This window comes from Mauremys mutica, chromosome 6 (assembly GCF_020497125.1).
Source record: "Mauremys mutica isolate MM-2020 ecotype Southern chromosome 6, ASM2049712v1, whole genome shotgun sequence".
Taxonomy (NCBI): Eukaryota; Metazoa; Chordata; order Testudines; family Geoemydidae; genus Mauremys; species Mauremys mutica.
The window spans coordinates 69,376,301-69,399,407 of record NC_059077.1 but is presented as its reverse complement, the minus strand read 5'-3'; the positions used below and the strand labels follow the sequence as shown (position 1 = coordinate 69,399,407).

The following is a 23,107-nucleotide window of genomic DNA, read 5'->3' as shown; positions in this document are numbered from 1 at the left end:
ATGAAGTGGTAACCACGAAACTGTTTTTAGGAGGGCTTGAGGTACAATAGACTAATACATAGGTCTGGAGAACAGCAAAATACATTAGATACAGCAAAATGGCTTTGGGGGGATCCATTCTAGATCCTAGTGGATCCAGATCACAGTAACTTTAATACAATTTGGCATGATTACAGTCTCTGTTTTCTAGTAATAGAAGGCCAGGCATTGCCAGTTAGGTACACTCTCAACAGAATAGTGTGGAAGCTCAGGAATGGAATATCAGGGGATGATGCAGGTCAGGATTTAGCAGGATTGTCAGAAATATACCTACAGCCCTATAAATTCTTCACTTTCATGAGTACTACATTTATAAAGGTATTGAACGAATTAAAAAAGATATATGGATGCCTAAGTATGGAAAGGAACTATGAATGGGAGAAAAGGATAGCAGAAGGGCTCCACACAGGTTGCCACTGCCATTTTATTTCTTTCATTCATTCATTCATCCATCAAAGACTGCACTCAGGATTTTTCAATTACTTTTCTAAAATGTCAAGACAAATCCTTTATTTCCCTCAGAAATTTGCCACAACGTTCCTCCAGTCTTATTTATGCAATGACAGTTCTGTGTCTACAATTTCTTACAATCCCGTGAAGCAATGCTGGATCTAGTACTTACCACCATTAATATTCCCTCGGACATCAACAGGACTACTTACAGCAGTGTACAATGGCCCAGTCCTACAATGAGTTTCATGCAAGCACAGAGGTCTTCCCAAGCAGGGCTCATTATTGGATCAGAGCCTCTGAGGAGTAGGAAGTGTGTGAAAGATTATGTCCTACATTTTCTCCAGGTGATCATGTGGAATACTCTAAAAATTAGAAAGACAAGACCTATTAGGTTATCTTATCTCCCTGCCAGCATAGAATTGTTCCCTACAGCATATTCTTTGTATATACAATCTACAATCTAGACTGTACAGTATACAGTCTAACTTTAAATGAATAAAGCTGTGGGTTTCCACAACCTACTAGGTGACTATTCCAATCCAAATCCAATCCTCATCACCAAAAGATCGTTGATATTAAGCATACATTTTCCTTTGCTTAATTTCCTCCCCTTACTGCTCATGAAAACCCCTGAACCATCTTAAATATTCCTTCCCTCCCTTTCAATACTTGTAGGCAGTTCTATATTCCTCTTACCCCTACTTTAACAATTAACCAAGCTATAGATATTTACTTCTAATCTTTCCTCATACATTAATACAACCAGGCCTTTAATCATTTTAATCGCTCTTCTCTGAATTCCCTCCAATTTGTTTTAATCCTTCTAATTCTAAGGTTTACAGAAATGTAATCAGTATTCTAGGGGAGGTCTCACCAGTGCTGTATACAAATGCACTAGCATCAGCCTGGTCTATGATATGTTGCCTTTTTTATTGTATTTTTTTTGCCACTATATTGGGCAGGTGGTGGGGGGGTGGGGTTTGGTGGGTCCCACATGCGGGAGGGAGCCGTTGGGCTGGCCCTGTGCATGCAGGAGGCAGGGGGAGCTTCGGCCTGGTGCAGGGGCCTTGGGTCAGCCCTGTGCAGTGTCCCATTTTCCCGTTGGGGAAATATGGTCGCCTTAAACATGATGCTCAGCGCCTACATTTCTGTTGCCTCTGTAGCTCTCAAAGCACTTTACAAAGGTGGGAAATCATTTTTCAGACCAGGGGAAACTGAGGCAGAGAGGTGCAGTGACTAGCTTAGGATGGACCATGGCCTTGCCAGACCCCTCTCGTCCCTACCACACAGTGGTGCTGGGACACTTTGGGTACGTCTACACTACGGGACTATTCCGAATTTGCATAAACCGGTTTTGTAAAACAGATTTTATAAAATCGAGTGCGCGCGGCCACACTAAACACATTAATTCGGTGGTGTGCGTCCACGGTCCGAGGCTAGCGTCGGATTCTGGAGCGTTGCACTGTGGGTAGCTATTCCCTAGCTATCCCATAGTTCCCGCAGCCTCCCCCGCCCCTTGAAACTTCCGGGTTGAGATCCCAGTGCCTGATGGGGCAAAAATCATTGTCGCGGGTGGTTCTGGGTAAATGTCGTTAGTCACTCCTTCCTCTGGGAAAGCAACAGCAGACAAGCATTTCACGCTTTTTTCCCCTGGATTGCCCTGGCAGATGCCATAGCATGACAATCATGGAGCTTGTTTTGCCTTTTGTTGTGACTCTCACCGTATGTGTACTAGATGCCGCTCACAGAGGCGATTCAGCAGCGCTACACAGAAGCATGCTTTTGCTTTTGCATGACAGCAGAGATGGTTACCAGTCATACTGCACCATCCAAACCCTTCCATAAATTGGAACTGGTGAGGATGATTATGGCTACCAGTCCTTTTGTACCATTTGCTGCTGTCATAAGTGCCCCTGGCTGCTCTTAGCCAGGGGCGCAAAAGCCAAAATTGGGAATGACTCCCTGAGTCAATCCCTCCTTTTTGGTATCTAAAAATAGAATCAGTCCTGCCTAGAATATAGGCAAGTGTACTAGATAACCACTGTATCATAGAACCAGAGAGCACAGCTGCTCTGTGTCAGATCCTGCAGAAACTATGATCTGTATGCTATTCACAGGGGGTGCTCCTGTAACAACCCCACCTGTTGATTCCGTTCTTCCCCCAGCCTTTCTGGGCTACCGTAGCATTGTCCCCCCACTTGTGTGATGAAGTAATAAAGAATGCAGGAATAAAAAGACATGGTGACTTGTTAGTGAGAAATGAGTGGAAGGCAGCCTCCAGCTGCTATGATAGTCCAGACAGGACATTAAGCAGTGTGTAGGAGAGAAGCCCAGCATCCCTCTGCTAGTCCAGGGGCAACTGAATCTGTTCTTTACACATGAAGGGTGGGGGCTGATGGAGCTCAGCCCCCTGTTGCACCATCCACCATCCACCAGAAAAAATTAGGGCCAGGAGCCCTTGATCGACCTGACGGATGCTAGTCAGCATGGTTACTGCCCCATGTGCCAATAGGCTGATGACGAGGACGGTTACCAGTCCTTTTGTACCATCAGCCACCCATGGCAGGGGGGGAGTGAGGATGTTGGTGTTGACGGCTGCAGCATCGTGTCTATCTGCAGCATTCAGTAAAGATAGGGTGACATGTAAAAGAGTCAGAGGATTGTTTTCCCTTTCGCTTCTGGGGGTGGGTGGGGGGGGTGAGTAGATTGCCAAGCTATGCCCTGACCCACCGCGGACACTGTGTTTGACCCTAGAAGCATTTGGAGCTCAGCCAAGAATGCAAATACTTTTCGGAGGCTGCAGGAACTGTGGGATAGCTTCAGTCCTCCAGTCCATGAGCGTCCATTTGATTATTTGGCTTTCCGTTATGCTTGTCACGCTGCAGTGCGCTGAGTCCCTGCTATGGCGTCTGTCTGGAGATTTTTAAAAAAGGATTCTGAATTTCATCTTCTGTAACGGAGCGCTGATAGAACGGATTTGCCTGCCCTTACAGCGATTCACATCCGCATGGTCCGTGCTGGAGCTCTTTTTTTATTTTGATTTCGGACTGCATCGTCACCCGTGCTGATCGGAGCTCCACGCTGGGCAAACAGGAAATATTCAAAAGTTCGCGGGGCTTTTCCTGTCTACCTGAGCACTGCATCCGAGTTCAGATTGCGGTCCAGAGCGGTCTGCTGCACTGTGGGATAGCTCCCGGAGGCCAATACCGTCGATCAGCGTCCACACTAACCCTAATCTGATATGTTAATACCGATGCTAGCGTTACTCCTCTCGTTAGGGAGGAGTACAGAAACCGGTTTAAAGAGCCATTAAAATCGATATATGGTGCCTCCTAGTGTGGACGGTTGTGGCGTTAAATCGGTTTTACGCTCCTAAAACCGGTTTAAACGCCTAGTGTAGACCAGGCTTTTGTATAGTGGGGGTGCTGAGAGCCTTTCCCTGTATATGATGGGCACCACTTCAAGCAGGGGGGGGGATCCTGCAGCGCTCCCCTAGTTCTAGCACCTGCTACCCCAGGCCGGCTTCTGTATTCCAGGCGAGGAGGCAGCACGCGCGGCTCCCCTGGGTGCCCATTAGCCCCCTGGCGAGCTGCGGCTGCAGGGAAACTTAAGCCCCCTCCGCCCACAGCGGAGCAACTCCCCCTCTCTGCGCGCTCTCAGCCTAGCTTGAACCAGGCGAAGCCCCGCCCCCCACGCGGCAGTCCGCCGCTCTAAGTGGCTGACTGGGGGGCGGCCCCTTCCCCATTGGGGCTCCTGGCAGAGGACGCGTGACAGCTCGTTCGGCTGCGCCTGGGCGCTAGGCTGGGCGCTCGCCGAGGCTCGTTGCTGTGGGGACTCGCCTGTCATGGAGGAGCTGGATGGGGCGCGGGGCGCAGCGGAGGCTTCCCGGTGAAGGCGGCTCCGGGCAGAGGGAGCCGGCGGGGCGCCCGCGCCTGGGGAAGGTAGCTCGGAGCCTGTTCTGGGCGGGCGGGATCCCTGGGCCCCAGCCGACAAGGAGGCAGGTCCGGGGGGGCTGGGAACCTGCCTGGGCAGGGGCGACGTGGGGCCAGGAGAGGGGCGGGGGGCGAGCGGCCGGCGGGGCTGCCTCCCCCGGGCGGGTGCGGAGCCAAGGTCGGGCTCGTTCCCCTTGCCTGGTCCCAGATGTGCCCCCGCGGGCGGTGAGCCGGGAGCATCGGCTCGGTCGGGGGCTGCTTGGCGGAGGAGCCAGGCCAGAGAGAGCGGTCGGCGGCTCCCTGCCCGGGCTGGGTCCGGCACAAGTTGGTGGAGCTGTCGCGGCTCCTCATGCAGCCAGCGCAGAGCGGGGGCTTTCCTGCAACCCGTGTGAATGAGGCAGGGGGAGGATTAGCGCTCACTCCCGCCAGCCTCCCGGGAGGGGGCGCTCCCCAAAGCCCGGGGAAGCCCCCGAAGGTGGCACTTCCTTTCCTCTCGGGAGAATTGGTGCCGTGTATAGCACAGGCAGTGGGCGGCCAGTTTGAGTAAAGGCGTAGGAAAGTGTCACTGCATTTAGTGCGGTGGTTTTCACCCTTCTTTCATTTGCGGATTACTCAAAAATTTCGAATGGAGACATGGATCCCTTTGGGAATCTTAGTCTGGGGACCCCCAGGGGTCTGCGGACCACAGATTGGAAATCACTGTTCGACCTCCTTTCTCGGCCCCCCTAGTCCACGGATTCCCCCCCCCCCTCCGGGTTTAAAACCACTGATTTTGTGTATTAAAGAGTCAAAAAAATTTTTTTTCAATTTTATTTTCTCTTGCAGGTTGCTGAGCAGTCTGTATAATTGTTAGGACCTAATTCAGTTAATCAATCTTCATGTTTGTTCACAGAGATAACACAGATCTAAGAAAAGGGTGTGGGTCTTCTGTTTGGACTCTGTAGTTCCAGTAGTCCCATTATCTGGTTCGCTGAAGGATAAAAGCGGCACAGACTAAATGGATCTAAAGACAGCAGTGTTCAATGCAGCTCGTGATGGCAAACTGCGGCTCCTTGCAAAGTTACTGGCAAACAAAACTAAAGAAGAGGTGGCCTTGTTGATGTCTGAAAAAACTAGTGGTGCTACACCACTTTTGATGGCAGCCCGTTATGGACACCTTGATATGGTGGAATACTTGCTGGAGCATTGCTGTGCTTCTATAGAAGTTGGTGGCTCAGTGAATTTTGATGGTGAGACCATCGAGGGGGCTCCTCCATTATGGGCAGCTTCTGCTGCTGGTCATTTGAAGGTAGTCCAATGTCTGTTAGATCATGGAGCATCTGTCAACAACACAACACTGACAAATTCAACCCCACTTAGGGCAGCCTGTTTTGATGGGCACCTGGAAATAGTAAAGTACCTTGTGGAGCATAAAGCTGATTTGGAAGTATCAAACCGACATGGGCATACATGCCTGATGATCTCATGTTACAAAGGACACAAAGAAATTGCTCAGTATTTGCTTGAAAAAGGTGCTGATGTTAATAGAAAAAGTGTTAAAGGTAAGATCAATATCCTATTTTTCTTGTAGCAAAGTTCCTGAGGCTATCTTCTTGTTACCTTTTTTCTTTTTTTGGTAGGAGACCACCATCCAAAAATGTTCTTCTGACTTAATAATGTAAATTATTCAAAGTGCTATCAATTATAGTGTTGTGTTTGTAGTTTGTATGTAGTTATATAAGTTTTTTCAGTTTGATCTTCCAGTGTACCTGCTGTTTCATTACTTAAAAAAAGTTACTAAATTTCATTCTAAATCAACAAGTTTAAAATTATAAACCCCAGTTTTTAAAAGATTTTGCTACATAGATTCATACTCCTGGCTAAAGTGTGTAGGTAAAAAACTAATTGTTTTTTTGCTGAAAATGTAGTGGGTCATGTGATCACTTTTTAAAGTAGATAAACTTATATCATGCAAAATTTGTTCATTTGCAAAACAAATATATTGTGCATTGAATAAAATTCACTGGCCTGCACTGTTAAGATCAGAATAGGGAAATGGAGGAAGTCCTTTTCTGTATTTAAAATTTCCACCCAATTCATGAATTCTTCAGTTGATCTATTAGCTACAGTAACTAAGAAATGAGAATTAGGGTGGAAAAATAAGGACCAATGCGAGTGTGATCATGCCAAAAAAGAGTTTCAGTAAACAGTGGTGCTGTTATCACAACAGATGTCTTTTTGCTTCTGTTTACAATGGTCCTAGCACTATTGTTCAAAGCAAAGACTTCTGCCTTATTGCTATGATCATAGTTGCATGGACCTCTTGTTCTAACTTTGGGCATGTTGCTGCTTTTTAATTGCATCACCAGTGCACTTACTAATGTTGTATTGACTCACAAGGTGTATTGGTTAGTGCAGAGTACCACACATTTTTAACCCTGGAATGATGGTCTGTGTTTGGACAGTTGATTTCTGATACATGTCAAGGGTATTTCTCCTTAAAGCCTGTGTATGACATAGTACTTCTAATTCCTGTTTCTGGCTAATTTTATTGTTAACAATTTCCCAAACATGAAATATAATTTCTAGAATATAGTTTATTGTATGATGTCTTCATTTAAACAAGTACAAAGATTTGTTAGCAGAAAAAAAGATGAACACCTAAATGACACTTTAACTGACTGAAACAAGGTGGATGAGGTAATATCTTTTATTGAACCAACTTCTGTTTGTGAGGGAGACAAGTTTTCGAGCTTCCCAGAGCTCTTCTTCAGATCTGGAGAAGGTAACCAGAGTGTGTCAGTGGCTTAACACATGTTGCAAGAAACCACTTCAAATGAAGTGGAAATTAACACCTCTGCTTGTCTGTTCTGCCAACAGAAGTTGATCCACTAAAATATATTACCTCACTACCTTGTGTGTCTCATATCCTGGGACCAGCATGGATAAAACAGCACTGCAAATGTTCATTGGCTTAAAGACATACTGTACAAGTGAAAATATGTGGGGAGTAATATAAAGAAAGCTAAATGCTAATTGGTGGTAGAAATATGAGATACACAGCAGACAGAATGTAATAACTTATTCTTCTTACAAGCAGAAGTAACTTCCAAGCCATAAAGCCACTCATGAGTCACTATGGACTTGTGTATTGTTCCAACTATATACTGGGGGTGATTACCAGACAGCTGCGTAAAGGTCTGATGTATCATAAAATCATTTATTTAAGCCATCCCTTTTTCTCTCTCTGCCAGTGGACTGTTAATAGTCTCAGACTTACTGATCCTTAATATCTTTTATACCAGTATGCAGACGTTATTTGTTCTTTGTTCTATTTAAACAACCATCATATAGACACCTACTTACAAGCATTTTTTATCTCTCTGGTCTCATCTCCTCTATTATTTTCATTTCTCCTCTTCACTTTATTCAATTTCTGCATGACTCATGACTTAAGCACAACTGCACAAGTCTCACCCATTCAGCAACACCCAAGAGAGACAATATTTTGTGAACAGCAGAAGCACACTGCTGCTAAAGGCACTTGGTATCAGAACTATACACCTCTCTATTATGCTAAGCATTCATCTTTCTTATAGTATTGTCACACAACCATAATCTAAAGATGAGAGCTTTTAAGGTGAGATTTTTGAAGTGCTACAGCATAGCTGATCCTTGTGTTACGAAAAAAGTGTGTCAGATTTGGATTTGTTACAGCCTAGTAAAGGCCATTACATTTTTTTAAAGTGTGTGTGTATGTGTGTGTATATGTGTGTGTATATATATGTGTATATATATGTGTGTGTATATATATGTATATATATATAAAAATGAGAGAGAGAGAGACAGACCCACCCACCCACCCCCTGTATGTAGTATGCCCCGCCCGTCCCTGCTCTTTGGAAATAGACCCTACCCCTTGCTGATGACATCACATGGAGATTCCTCTCTCAGCTGTCTACACTGTTCAGTATGTCTGTTGTTGAAACAGTATTACTTTAACATGCATTAGGGAACTTCTAGCATGCAACAAAAGGGTCTACATGGGCTGTTTTTTGACCAAACTGTTGGAGAGCTTTAGAGTTCACACCCCTCTAGTGCTCAATACCATGCTGTGTAGATGAGTCCGCAGTTTTCTTGCTTCCTGGAATTCCTTATTCTGAGTAGTGCTGGGGGAAAGAGAGAATCTGGCCAGGCATATCTTCAGTTCCTTCTCCCATTTTATAAGAAAGCGCCACCTTGATGGTGAGTAGAGAGGCCTCATAGTAGGAGGGTGGGAAAGAAAAGTCCAGGTTGCTGCTTTTTATGGACAAAGAAACCAGTTATTATAGATGTCCCTGTTGCTCTTCCTACAAATACTATGTTCTTTGGATATGTTAATATTTACTTGTCTCTGCTCACAGGAGGGAGATTTTAAGGGAGTGTACCTACTAGGGCCTTGTCTACATTAGGGGGGGGGGGGAAGAATCGATCTAAGTTACGCAACTTCAGCTATGTTAATAACATAGCTGAAGTCGATGTACTTAGATCTACTTACTGTGGGGTCCACACTATGTGATGTTGATTGGAGACGCGCTCCCGTCGACTCCCCTTGTGCTTCTTGTTCCAGTGGAGTACAGGAGTCAATGGGAGAATGATCGGCGGTCAATTTAGCGGGTCTTCGCTAGACCCACTAAGTCAACTGTCGATGCATCGGTCACTGGGTGTCGAACCCCCAGTAAGTGTAGACAAGCCCTAAGTATCTAAGAAGTAGGTTTTCCCAATATTCTGTTACTACTGGCTTGCATGTGTGTGCATGTGTTGACTCTTGCCCCTGCTTCCTAACCTGGCTGTTGGGGGAGCCTTCTAGTGTTTCCCTCTGCCTTACACCTGCTGAAGCTTTTCTATTTAATTATTTGTACAGCACTTTGAAAATGTAAAGCTGTCTAAGGTTATGTCTACACTACTGCTGTAAGTCGACCTACGCTATGCAACTCCAGCTATGTGAATAACGTAGCTGGAGTCGCGGTACCTTAGGGCAAGTTACCGTGGGGAAGTCGACGGGAGAAACTCTCCCCTCGACTTGTCTTACTCTTCTCATTGGAAGACAGAGTACAGGGATCGACTGGAGAGCGATCTGTTGTCAGTTTGGCAGGTCTTCACTAGACCCCCTAAATCGACTGCTGGTGAATTGATCTCAGAGCGTGGATCCTGGCTGTAGTGTAGATGTAGCGTAAGACTACTAAATATTATATCTTCATTAAACGGGGTACCTCTAGAAAGCTGCTGTCTTTCAGATATTTTCTTGAAAACAGGAAGGGGGGGGGGGAGCATAAAGCTCCAAACAATTTATATATATAAATGTGTGTTATAACGTACAGTAACTCCTCACTTAACGTTATGTTCCTGAAAAATGCAACTTTAAGAGAAATGATGTTAAGCGAATCCAATTTCCCCATAAGAATGAATGTAAATGAGGGGGTTAGGTTCCAGGGAATTTTTTTTTTTTGCCGTACAGTACTATAGTTAGGAGGTGCCCCCGCCGTACCCCACACAGGCACAGCCCACTGGCACTGGAGACAATGAGGCAGGCAAGGAGGCTGACAGTGCTGTAGGCTAGAAGCATGTTTCGCAGCAGCAACAGCTTCCCCTACTCTGCAAGCACCAGCGGTGGGGGGCTCAACCCTCGGCCCACCCACGCCCCCCCTTCCGCCAAGCCCCCACCTTTAACCCATCTCTTCTTCCCCCCTCCTCCCCCTTTACTCCGCACGCTGCATCCTCGCTCCTCCCCCCTCCCTCCCCTGCCTTCTGCCTGCGGCAATCAGCTGGCGTGCGGCATTCAGGAGGGAGGGGGGAGGAGTGAGGACATGGTGCGCAGGCTCCCCCTGCCTCCTGAACACCGCAAGCCCGCTGATTGCCACAGGCAGGAGGTGGGGGGGCTACCAGGGGGAAGGCACTGATCCGCGGGGTCTGCCAGTGGGCAGGAGGCGCTGTGGGGGAAGAGCATATGGAAGCTGATAGGGTGGCTGCCAGCTGTGGACAAAGCAGGCAGCCAAATGAAGCTATACTGAAGCATTGTACAACTTTAAATGGAGCATGTTCTGTAATTGAACAGGGACGTAAGACTGAAACAACGTTAAGCGAGAGGACGTTAAGTGGGGAGTTACTGTACCATGCATGATTCTCCGTTTACCCCCAGATCCTCACTTCTGGAAAAATGACTACCCACTTTTTAGCGACGAGTATTTAGGGTTGGAGCAGATGGGATGGGTTATGGGGTAGGTCCTTAGAGCTCCAAAAATCAGGATGACAAATTTCAATGAAAAGATAGATACTGAAGCAGTTAAAAATGATGGATTTCCCTGGAATGCGCGAGTTGTCTAGCAATAGCATTCTGGACTACTGAAGCTTAGAAAGTAGAGATTTGGGAACAGCATATGATGAAGTGCAGTAGTAAAGATAGTAAGTGATTAAGACAGGAGGATTTCAGCTGAGTCAAGATCAAGATAAGAGCAAATGATAACAGTGCCTCATAGGTGGTGATGGCAGTGGGAGAGAGGAAAAAGTTTAAAATGCACAACAGTGCTGTACTATGGAAGATGGCCTATAACTCTGAAATTTTCTGAGTATTGAATCATCTTGGTTCAAGGTGTATTCAACTTTCACTTTTTACCACCATTTTCCAGAATCCTCTTCTACAGCTTCCACGGATTCTTATGGAGGATAGAGGAAAGAGTTCAGATAGTCACAAAGGAACTTGTTTAGGTCACGCAAAAAGTATGGATGAGAGAAAAATGACAAATAGGACTTGAAAAACCTTTTTGCCCACTCAGTATTGCGTATGGATGAGGGAATATCTACAGTTTCTGTAGAACTGAAGTTTTAATTTGAAAAACAAAACTTCCAAGTGTGAACCAATTCAGCATTGTCTTCCTAATGTTGTAGACTGTTCCAGCATAACTACTCTTGGCTTTAGCAGCAGCAGGTTGAAATTAACAATACTGTGGTAAGTTTCATAGAAGCTTCTGGACAGTAGAGGAACTGTCAAGAATCATGTTGCTTGGGTAATCGGTGACCAGATGTCCTGATTTCATAGGGGTAGTCCCAATTTTGGGGTCTTTGTTATACAGGCTTCTATTCTTTCCCCCTCCCCCCCAGTCCCAATTTTTCACACTTGCTGTCTGGTCACCCTACTTGGGTAAGCTATGAGTAGTAGCTTTGGAGTTTTTCATGGTGAGGACCACAAAACCAGGCCCTAAGTGAAGGACAGATCTCTCAAGTGTACTGGATTTTTCAGGACTGTTCTGCAATTTTGGATGAATTCAGCTGACTGTTTCCCCACTCCACTGGGAAGAGTGGCAGTGTTATGTACACACTGGGCAGCACTCCCTTCCCAGAGTCAGAAACAGGACTCAAGAATCTTGATCCAAGCATTTGCTATTGAATAGCTGTGTAACCCCCTGGCAAAATGTGTGCAGCATGCCTTTATAGTGGCTGATTAACTACAGGAGTAAACATTTTTTCTGTTTAAGTGGTAGTGGTCTGTGCTGATTTCTGAAGGCTGAGGATTCAAACCCTGTTGATGATCCATGTGGGTTCTTTTAAAAACACTGGTTTATTTAATTCTCACAGTAAGAAACCTTCTGTAAAATCTGTTTTTAATGTAAAAACCATTATAAGTGGTCAATTATAACACAACACTCAACAAAACACAGGTGTTATATTTTGGTCATTTGTCATGTTACAGATTGACATTGTTAAAGGATGAGGGGTAGAGTAGTGGAAATTCCACCATCCCTTTTCATTGGCCAAGATATTGGGGTATAGTTGATGAACACTGTCTAACAGCCATGAGGCTCTGTATGGTGGTTAGGTTGGGAGGGAAAGAGAGCTGCTGCTTCGAAGGATATGAAGATAGTCTGAGCGGAGTCCAAGAACAGCACTCTTGCATTTCTCAACAGCTAGGAGTAAGGAGTCTCTTTAACTAAGGCATTGCTCCCGGACCTTATTGACAGCCTTCCTTTCCCTGTCTCCTCTTTTCCTTCACACCCTTTAATCTCTGGTGAGTAGGTGTCTGGCAAATTTTTCCCTGCTTACCAGGAAGGAGTATAGAAGACAGGTGTAATGGGTCTGTCAGCATGAGATAGTTTTGGAGAAAATCATGTTTTGCAAGCTGTATATTCTCTTATGGCTGCGAATAAGACCTATAGCATAAGAACAGCCATACTAGGTCAGACCAAGTATGGTCCATCTAGCCCAGTATCCCATGTTCCGACAATGGCCAATGCCAGGTGCCCCAGAGGGAATGAACAGAACAGGTAATCAAGTGATCTATTCCCTGTCACCCATTCCCAGCTTCTGGCAAAATCCACAAGATGTCATTGATGTAAAATCCAATATAGCAACTCTCTAAATTAACAGAGAGCTGCAGACCTTGTTCAGTTTATTTTGTCATATGGATATGTATACAGACTTGACTCTATGGCTAAGTACGAAGACTATATTAAGGCTTTAACTTAGGTGGAGACTGAAAAGTGTGTAACATTCCCTAAGCTGGGGGTTAAAAAGCAAAATCGCTGCCTCTAAATACCTGTTAGCTCCAGAAATGATGAAATAGGGTAGAGCCACTCTGGTCTCTTCAAAATCAGCATGTAGTGTATTGTATATTAAAAATAATTAACCTAATTGTAAACATCAAGAAGTCTGACAAGTTTGTTTCTCTTCTGGGTTTTCTATCTTGCCTGCTTGCCAAGCTTCATTTTGAAAAACAAGGCTCTGCTTCCTGGGAATAAAGGCCTTGCTCTAAATGTATTCTGTCTTTTTCCTGGATGTATTACATGACACGTTGCATTACATTTGTGAGGATATTTTGAGCATGAAGGCTATGTGAAACTAAAGTGTAGCAGGAATGCCTATTACCCAGCCCTATAAATTAAATAGTGAAAAGATGCAGTTAAAAGAAGGAAAATGTTTAGTTTGCAATGGAGTGGGGAGAATGTTGAAACTAAGTGATTCAAATACTTTTGTACTTTATTCATAAATGTTGAGACATCAATAATCTTGAAAATACAATTTAGAGAGAGCTGGATCTGTGAACAGAAAGTTCTTTGTTCCATAGCATTTATTTTCATGATCTGAGAAATTAGATTAAAACATAACCATGAAGATTTGTTGATATTAGTAACTTGTCTATTTCATTATCCCATTTGATTTTTAAGCTTATTCATGAGGGCACAGCTTTAGTTTTCTTCCTGCAATACCATACTATAAAAATTCTTAGTGGTTCAGTTGAGTATCTTCCAGATAAAGCCATAATCAATAACGAATGGGGGCACCAATTACTTTGATGGTTGCATTATTTTATTTGTTTTGTAATTATAAAGCAGTAAGTGTAGGAGGAGAAGTACACATCAATAAAACAGAGGTCTAGATCCACAAAGGGACTTCAGCATTGTAACACCTAATTTTTAGGCCAGATCTGCATTAATAAGATAGGCTGGACTCAGTTGTGTTGCTCAGGACTATGAAAATCCACAACCCTGGACGATGTAGCTAAGATGAGTTAACCCCCCCCCCCCCCAGTGTAAACGTTGGGTTGATTGGAATAATTCTTGTGTTAACCTAGCTGCCACCTCTTGGGGAGGTGGATTAACTACAGTGATGGGAGAACCCTTCCCCTCGCTGTAGTAAGTGTCTACACTAAAGTATTACAGTGACTCAATTGCAGCACTGTAGCTGCACTGGTGTAGCAGTTTAAATGTGGATATATTATGCGGCTGGGCATTTATGGCTATAATCCACAGATCCAAGTCAGGTGTTCAGGCTCACTATACAATGCTTGGGGAGAGTTAGGCAGCTGAGCTGGGGGTCACCTAGGATAGCCAATAGAATATGCAGAAGTGAGGAGCTTAGGTGCCTAATTCTGGGCTGCAGGGAGGCACCTCACTCCGCTGGGATTCACAGCTGTGAATCCTTTCCTATGTTAGGGGCGGAAGATGGGTCAGTCCTCTCATGAAAAATGAAGGTGGTGTGTTTTTCTCCTTATACACTATAGCAGGGGTGGCCAAACTCTGGCTCACGAGCTGCATGTGGCTCTTTTACAGTTCAAGTGTGGCTCACAGAGCCGCCCAGTATCTCCCCATTCTCCACCTACCAGACTGCGGGGAGGGTCGGAGTGGGGCTAGGGGCTTCTACTAGAGATGACTGGTGCCTGCTGTGAGTTGGGGGGCACAATTTAAAGGTTCACTCCCCACAACAGCTTGAATCACACACACACACACACACACACACACACACACAGGTACTCCCCCCCCACCCTCTTATCGCAAGTGTCCCCTCCCTGCAGCTCCCAGGTGTTAGCTCCAGGTGGGCAGGTAGCGGCAAAGAGCCTGGAGCTGCAGGAAGGGGCCACTGCTTTAGCTCTGTAAGGAGAGGAAACCACAAAAGCTGCAGCTCCCAGCTGTTTGCTGCTGCCTCTCCCCATGGCCACAGCTCCCAGTTTGTCAGCTCCAACAGCTGCTTTGGAGGGAGGGGGTCTGGTGGCACCATGTGACTGAGTGGGGCCAGCAAACCCTGGAAAAAATTGGGGGGGGGGGAGAGGAAGAGATCATGTGGGGTCAAGTGCCTTGCCCCATGCATCACCTCTGGCTTTTGCCCATCAGGGAGGGATTATTGGGGCTTCAACCCTGCAGGGTGTGCCTGCTGGGGCTCAAGGCATCAGCAGGAGGAGACTGAAGTCCCAAGCCCCAATAGGCACCTCCTGTGTGGCTGAAGCCCTGGAAGGCATGCCCCAACTCTCAAACTTCTGAAGATTGTTGTATGTGGCTTGAAGCGTCAGTAAGTTTAGCCACCTCTGCACTAGCCTGGTGGTTTGGGTCTCCCACATACCGGGTGAATGCCCATGTTTCAGTCCTACTGCTTCAATTAATATTTACTTGCACAATTGGAAGAGTTTCCATAGGAGAGATTGGGAGACCAGCCCCAAAATATCCAACAGCCAAGTAGTTAGGACACTCTTCCTGAGAGGTGGGTTCAGATTCCTGTTCCATGTCAGCCAGAAGAGGTTTTTGCTCCCACCTCCAGATGAGTCCCTAATAGCTGGGCTGTTTGAGTGTAAGAGGAGCACCACCTCTGCCATCTATGGGGTTAGGCGCACTCTGAGAACACCTACTGGATTAACCCCCCATACCCCCCGCAGGTGAGAGAGGTGGGAGAATGCCTAGATTGCAATTCCTCTGGAGTTCAGGTGTGAATTAGAGTGCCAAGCCACTTGGTGGCATTGGGACCTAGGCAGCTTTGTTCACTGGCAAAAATGTAGGTTTCATGGGACTTCGGCACATCCAGAATTAAGTGGCAGCTAAGAGAAGGTTTAGAGGATCTCAGTGGCACCTCAGTGTTGGATTTAGGTGCCTAAAGTCCCTTTGTGGCTCTACCCCTGAAGTTTATATGCGTATCAATATGTTTATATAATCAGTCTTTTTAAAACTAAAGTAATACATTTACTAGATGACTTATTTCCTTTATGTGCTTTGCTTGAAATTAGTGCAATATAAACAATCTTTAAATCAAGAAGATCATTAATTTTATTGGGTCCTGAACCTGTGAAGATTTATGCACGTGCCTAACTTTACACATTTGAATAATTCTGTTGAACTCAATGTGACTTCAGCTGTGTGATGTTAAGCATCTGAACCAGGTATTTTCAGGAGTAGGGCCTTGCATGTGAAATGGTAAGAATGACTTAATTTTAATTTTCTAATATTGTTTTACTAATCCAGAAACATGATCAAGCTTTAACTAAATCTACTTAATACATTTACAAAATGTTCATTCAAGTCCAGCCAAATCACTATCTGTGTTACTGCTTCTCTTCTTTTCCCTTCCCTGTCACAGGCAAATTATTTATTTTGGAATGATTTGCCTCTGATAGCGACCTGGATGTGGGGGAGAAAAATAGTTTCATTATAAATGTGAATCTCCAGGTGGACTTTGGTAGCATTGGAGAGTTAAAGAATTAGTTACACTGAAATATGTAGCATTTGTGTAGTGCTTTTTCATTGTGTTGGCTATTTTAAAGAGGGGCTCTAATATAACTCTAAAATGTAAAGGCCCAAAGCCAACTGAGATTTACTCTCTATTTGGGAGGACTAGGTGAGAGTTGAAATTCACTAGTATCTTAATTTTTTTTATTAGTGAAGGAAGTTGCTGACTTCTTTAGGGTGAAACAGTGGTGTTGTGCAAATCGGCAACAGCTTTTTAATTTATTCCTATTTTTTAAAAAATACCAAAAACATGAATAACAATTTAATGTGTACGTGCATCCACTTCTCTAACTGATTAACAATTCTGGTTACATTCTGTTCCTTACGGTAGTTTGAGGAGAGCATTTATGCCCTTCAGAATGGTGCATGCTCATGTTCGTTGTCATACTGATCCACGTGAATATCCAGAATCTAGATGTGTGGTCAGATTCCATAACTCTAGGAAGGAAAAGGAGTTAGACATGGTTTAAGAAAACTAACTTGGAAAAGAGAAGACACTGATTTGAATAGAGATTTCACTTTGAGCCTTCTAAGGTGGTGATAGTATCATAATTAAATTTTTTTAGAAAGACTTTAAAATGTTTGACACCATTTCTTTAACATACATTAACAACTGTTGTATGTTGTTTCCCTTGGAAAAGTGGGGTATAGAAACTACATATCAAGAGAGGTGCTTCACATAGGCTTTTCCTGCCTTGCCAGCTATCTCCTCATTTGATCTAGCAGAGAGTTATAATTCTGAATTTGTTACAAATTATGTTTGTGGCAACAAACTAATGTCATGCTTAAGTCTTAGAAGGGTAACCATGTTAGTCTGGATCTGTAAAAGCAGCAAAGAGTCTTGTGGCACCTTATAGACTAACAGACGTTTTGGAGCATGAGCTTTCGTGGGTGAATACCCACTTCATCGGATGCGTGCATCCAAAACATCTGTTAGTCTATAAGGTGCCACAAGACTCTTTGCTGCTTTTAATGTCATGCTTGTGACTTAACTGCAGTCTCACACTGAAAGAATGCTTGCTTAAACATGCACCTGTAACAGGGACAGAGAATTATTAGCAATATAACTAACCTTTCGTATGAATATTTTTCTAAACAAACTGTCCTCTCCTCCACACTAATCCCTATACTCCTCAGGGTGAAAATTCTTCACAGATGCTAACCAGAGTAGTCTGCTAATTATCCACTTAGTGGCTGTTTGTCATATTGATATTTGAGCCACTTTATAGTCTTAATATTTAACATTTGTACTTTTTATTAATAGGTGTGTTTTTGTAATACTTTCAAAATTCTTTGGTAATGCACGGAATAGCCTTCTTAAGGATAGAATTAGTCCTTACAGCCACCACCCCATCCTTCAAATTCTCCCTCAAATTGACAATTGATGATTACTAGATAGATAACTGATAGACTTTGTTAGACTGTTGCCCCTTTTGACCTGAGTGGCTAATCAAAGTTTGGGGCCCTGGAGATGTTCCAGTTGGAAGTAGAAATTGGTGATCAGGTATTTCTTTGATACAGTTTTATTTATTTACAAAGTCCTGTGTTTTTGAATCCAGAAGGAACCAAGAACAAAAGGAGCAGTTTCTTTAGCCAACCCCAGACCCAAAAGTTCTGTCTTGCTTTTTCCAGGGTCAGACTGTGCTTACTGGCCCCTGTGTCCTCCTAGGCTTTTTGTTTTCCCCTGCCTTTTCTTGCTGTTCTTGTCTGTGAGCAGCCTTAGTATCTGTGTGTTCTCTCACTCCCACACACACACACCTACCCAAAACAGTACTCATCCCAAAAGCTCCTGGACAGGTTCACACACCCCTTTTGGTTTAGGCTTGACTTATATTTACAGTTACGTTAATTGAAGAGTGAGTTCATACTTCTCAACTTCAAAGAGGCTTTAACCCAACCCATAACGAGGTTTCACCAAGTTCACAATATATTATTTCTAAAATGTAGCCAAACCAAAGCCATCTCTCTGTGTATATATCTGGCCAATGTAAATGTGTATTCTTGTAACCTTTCCCCTAGCCTCTCCTTGTGTCCCTTCTGATTGTTCCGAACACTTGTTGCATTTCATCTTAATTTAGTTTAAAGTTTAGGGCTGGTCCACACTGAAAACTTACATCGGCATTGCTACATCTCTGAAAAATCCACACCCCTGAGGGATGTAGCTATGCTGACCTAACCCCAATGTAGACAGCACTAAGTCGATGGAAGAATTCTTCTGTTGACCTAGCTGTGGACTAACTATAGCAATGGGAGAACCCCTCCCGTTGCTCTAGTGAGTGTCTAAACCGAAGCACTATTGTGAGATGTGCTATTGAGCCCTGCAAACCCATGGATATCTGTGGGTATCCGCATCTGTGGATTATTTTTGTGCACTATGGATCAGATGCGGATACAAATTTTGTGTCTGCGCAGGGCTCTACTGTGCTGTTCTAGTGTTTTAAGTGTAGATGTAGCCTTAGAGCAGGTGTGGGCAAACTTTTTGGCCCGAGGGCCACATCTGGGTATGGAAATTGTATGGTGAGCCATGAATGCTCACAAAATTGGGGTTGAGGAGTCGGGAGGGCTCTGGCTGGGAATGCAGGCTCTGAGGTTGGGCTAGAAATGAGGAGTGCAGGAGGGGGCTCTGGGCTGCAGAAGGAGGTTGGGGCATGGGAGGGGGTTGGGGTGCAGGCTCCAGGAGGCGCTTACCTCAAGCAGCTCCCAGAAGCAGCGGCATGTCCCTCCTCCCTCTCTGGCTCCTATGTGGAGGTGCGGCCAGGCAGCACCGCACACTGCCCCATCCGCAGGGGCTGCCCCTGCAGTTCTCATTGGCCGCAGTTCCCAGCCAAAGAGGGTGGCACTTGTGATGAGGGCTGCGTGTGGAGCCCCCTGGTTATCCCTAAATGTAGGAGCCAGAGGGGGACATGCTGCTGTTTCTGGGAGGCTTGGCACGCGTGCGTGGAGCGGTCTCCGACCCTGCTTCCCGGCTGGAGCATGGGAGCAGGGCAAGCCCCAGACCCCACTCCCCAGTGGGAGATCGAGGGCCAGATTAAACAGGCTGAAGGACTGGATGTAACCCACAGGCCATAGTTTGCCCACCCTGCCTTACTGTGCTTATACTGTTCTCTGTACAGTTGGGTCCTGTAAATACTATTGTAATACAAATAATTAAAAAACAAAACCCAACTACTTCTGGTAGTTCCAGCCTGATAACTGGTAGAACAGTGGTTTCTTTCAGCATAGGTAAAAAGGAAAATTATCTGTTTGTAGATGGAAGACTAGTTTGAGAGGGCAGTGAGATTCTCTGTGGAATATTCTACTTTTTTCATGGTTCTCTGTGTGTCCATTTATGGTAAATTCATGAGATTGTAAAGATGTTTGATTTAGAGTTGAATCTGTTCAGCTAGCTGCTAATTTTAGTTTTAAGTGTTTGGGGGTTTTGCAATGTGTCATGACAATGTATGTCCCTTGCAGTGTTGTAGCCGTGCTCCCGCCCCCTCTGTACTCGTGCCCCTGCCCCTCCACTTCCCTGCCCCCAGTCAAGCCAGAAGCTGGAGGGGGTCTGGAGAGCCTGGACCCCTCAACCTGCCTGCCCAAGAGCAGCCCCATTGTAAGACCCTGTTTTCAGTTACTTATAACTTAGCCATACTTTACCCATTCAGGCTGAACATTCTATGCTGGGTGTCTACCTTGGGCAGAATTTTGTTTTGGAAAGTATCAGTGAAAACAGTTTAACCATTTTCAAGAAAGAGGTTAGGGAAAAATGTTATGTTGCCAATATTCAAAAGTTCTCACACTTGTTCTATTGAGAAGCTTTAGTGCTTTCATTCCTTGGAGGAGGGACTTGAAATCCTGGAGGAGGGAATCAACTTGGGGTTAGAGGTGCCTTTTGCTGTTCTTGTGAAAACTCACATGAATTTGGCTCAGTTGTAAGCCTCTGGAAAAACATTATCACATCTTCAGTAGATCTGTGTTAGAGGCTGGTAGCGAAATTCTCCCAAGTTTCTATCTACAGTGAGCATACCCCACTCCAGGGCTGAGCATGATTTTTCCTGGAGTTGTCCTCCCCACTGCCGTGGCCACAGTGGTCCTGGCCACTGGCATTGTGAGCAGTGAGACACTGTCACACGTCGTTTCAATTCTCCTCCTGCTGGTGCACAAACAGTTTGGAAGAAGAAGCAGCAGCCTCATTGAAATGCAGAGGAGCAGGAACAGGTTGAAGCAAGAGCAGAGATTAAAGAGGGAGCAGGCTCTGGAGATCAGGGCAGAAGGGTCTGTAACTCCTAGACATGCTTCCTTCTAGAACCAGAAATAGAACTTGGGATATCTGAGTACCTTTGTTCTGTGCTCTCTAACAAATACATGTAAAACCGATTGGCTAAAAGCATCCCATCCTTCCTCTAGTGGCTGGTCCACATAGTGTTGGTTACTCTATACGCTCAAATGGCAGAGATCTGTGATTTGGATCTAATGTTTCCAACACTGCTGATGACCCATAGGGAAAGTGAGAATGGTTCTACATGATGACATTTGTTTTTTCAGTTTGCTTTTTAAAAAACCTGTGAAATTATAATTTAAAAAAGAAAGCTACAATAAACTGATGTTAAAATGGCAAAGTCAAGTACTCAAAAGTTAGGAAATGCCAGAATTAAAGTTACTTGTGCCACCTTAAATTGGCCTCCTTATGTATATGCATTAGGATGCAGTCTTTAATTATATGATTATATACTATTTTTTCTAAATGCTTCTTGCCTCATTCAGTGCCCAAGTTGAATGGTAGTCACTGAATAGGTAGCTATTTAATATTTTTTTTACCCTTATTCATGCCTCTTAAGAACAGGTAGTGAAGAAGAGTGACTGGAGGGAGTCTACCCTGCTTGGTATTCTTGGTCATAAAAGGTATGGACTTAAGGTTCTCTTCCATACGATATCACTACCATGGCTGTGGTTCTAATGGTGCAAGGAGGGATAGCTCAGTGGTTTGAGCATTGGCCTGCTAAACCCAGGGTTGTGAGTTCAGTCCTTGAGGGGGCCACTTAGGGATCTGGGGCAAAAATCAGTACTTGGTCCTGCTAGTGAAGGCAGGGGGCTGGACTCGATGACCTTTCGGGGTCCCTTCTAGTTCTGTGAGATAGATATATCTCCATATATAAAGGAAAGTTCTTCCTGCTAAGCATATAGCAGGCACTGCTGGAAACAAATACAAGGAAATACAAGAAACTATGCTGCCTGTGACAGAGTAGCCTGCCCCTTAAAGGCAGTAGTCCCTAGTGGTCAACCAGCCTCACCAGGCGGCATGGCTCTTTACAGATTTAAAATGTCCAAGATAAGGACCTTAGGGGGATATGGATAGAGAGGAAGAGGTCCTGGGAATGAATGGTGCTTGGGAGGAAATCCCACCACTGTATCTTTAAGGGGCTTAGGGGAGGACCTTGCAAAGACAGAGGGGCAAAGCTCCCCTCCTCACCCAACCAATCTGGAATTAGCTGGGAGATAGGGAGTAGTATATATGCTGCCTTTACTACCTCATAATAAGGCAGACACCAGCAGTAGAAGATGGGCCTGCTGATACCCTGAGGGCTAATTAGGGGGAAAGTGCCAGCTGGGGGAGGAACTGGCTAAGGCCCTCCAGAGCACTAAATTACAACCCAGATCCAGCAGAGCTGGAAATTTCTTGTTTAAAGAGTGGGATAATAAGTGGCTGAATTTCCCATCTCCAGGAAGAGGGCTGGGGTTCCTGCTGTAAGGAGAGAGACAAAGGCTGAATGGCAACTGAGGGGACTGGGAACAGAGTTCAGAGGGTGGGCTTCAGTGGATACCCTGAAAGCCAGAAGAACCTTTTGTTTATTTGAGACTTTTGTTATGATCTGTTTTCACAAGGTTTTATAATAAACCAGCCCAGGGAGGGTATTATTGAGTCAAGAGACCTTGAGATTGACTGACTGCGTTGTTGAGAGGGAGTACCTGAAATGCCACCCTTTGCCTAAGGGGGCACTGCAGGGAAGTCATGTCCTGGGACACTGCTGTCAAGTTGGCATGACTCCAGTGGGTTCCCTTCTGGTAAGGGACATACCTTGGTAGTAAACATAGTTATCCACATAAACTAAATAGCAAAAAGACAAGATATTCTCAAGAACGTTTGACATTGTTGACCTGTACAAGATGCCCTGGGGACAAAAGTAATTAAAATTGTCAAAGTGCAAGTGGAGTTGGGGGGGGGGGGGGATTTTTTTGTTCCTCCTTGTGAAATAAAATTTGAAAATAGAACACAAGGTATTAAAGTCTTTTTTCATGTATGTGTGCAAATTACATAATACCAAATATATTTTTATACATAATAAAACCTACAACACTGTCTGTCGTCGTCCCCCTTTTTTTTTGGTCTCCATGTTTGTATACAATAGATGATCAGAAAGTAGGAGTTACTACAAAGCTAATACCTCATTGTTATGCCCATATATTGTTCCATTTTCTAGATATGTCTGGCACATCTTAGCGTTTCACTTCAGTTGCAGTAAATAAATGCTTTGCAGTTCTAAGAGTCTAAAATTAAGGAAAAAGTTAACAAAAATTGTAAGGTAAATCGAATGTGTTTAGACTGATAGGACACAGTTACAGGAAATATCCTTGTCCCAAAATTTATGTGGAGATTGCGAGACTGTCACTTTGATTTCAGTCCTATTTTGGGACAGTTAACTTGTTTGA

General features: G+C 44.7%; 1 protein-coding gene across 1 annotated transcript in view; it reads left to right on the top strand.

Moving 5' to 3' along the window:
* The first annotated feature begins 4,252 nt into the window (after positions 1-4,252).
* Positions 4,253-23,107, top strand: part of FEM1C (fem-1 homolog C) — a 28,240-nt gene continuing 9,385 nt past the window's right edge. Inside the window, exons 1-2 of the mRNA XM_045021628.1 lie at positions 4,253-4,433; positions 5,317-5,965. Coding sequence (XP_044877563.1) covers positions 5,422-5,965 — 544 coding nt within the window. The 5' untranslated portion in view covers positions 4,253-4,433; positions 5,317-5,421. The remainder of the gene's footprint in view (positions 4,434-5,316; positions 5,966-23,107) is intronic.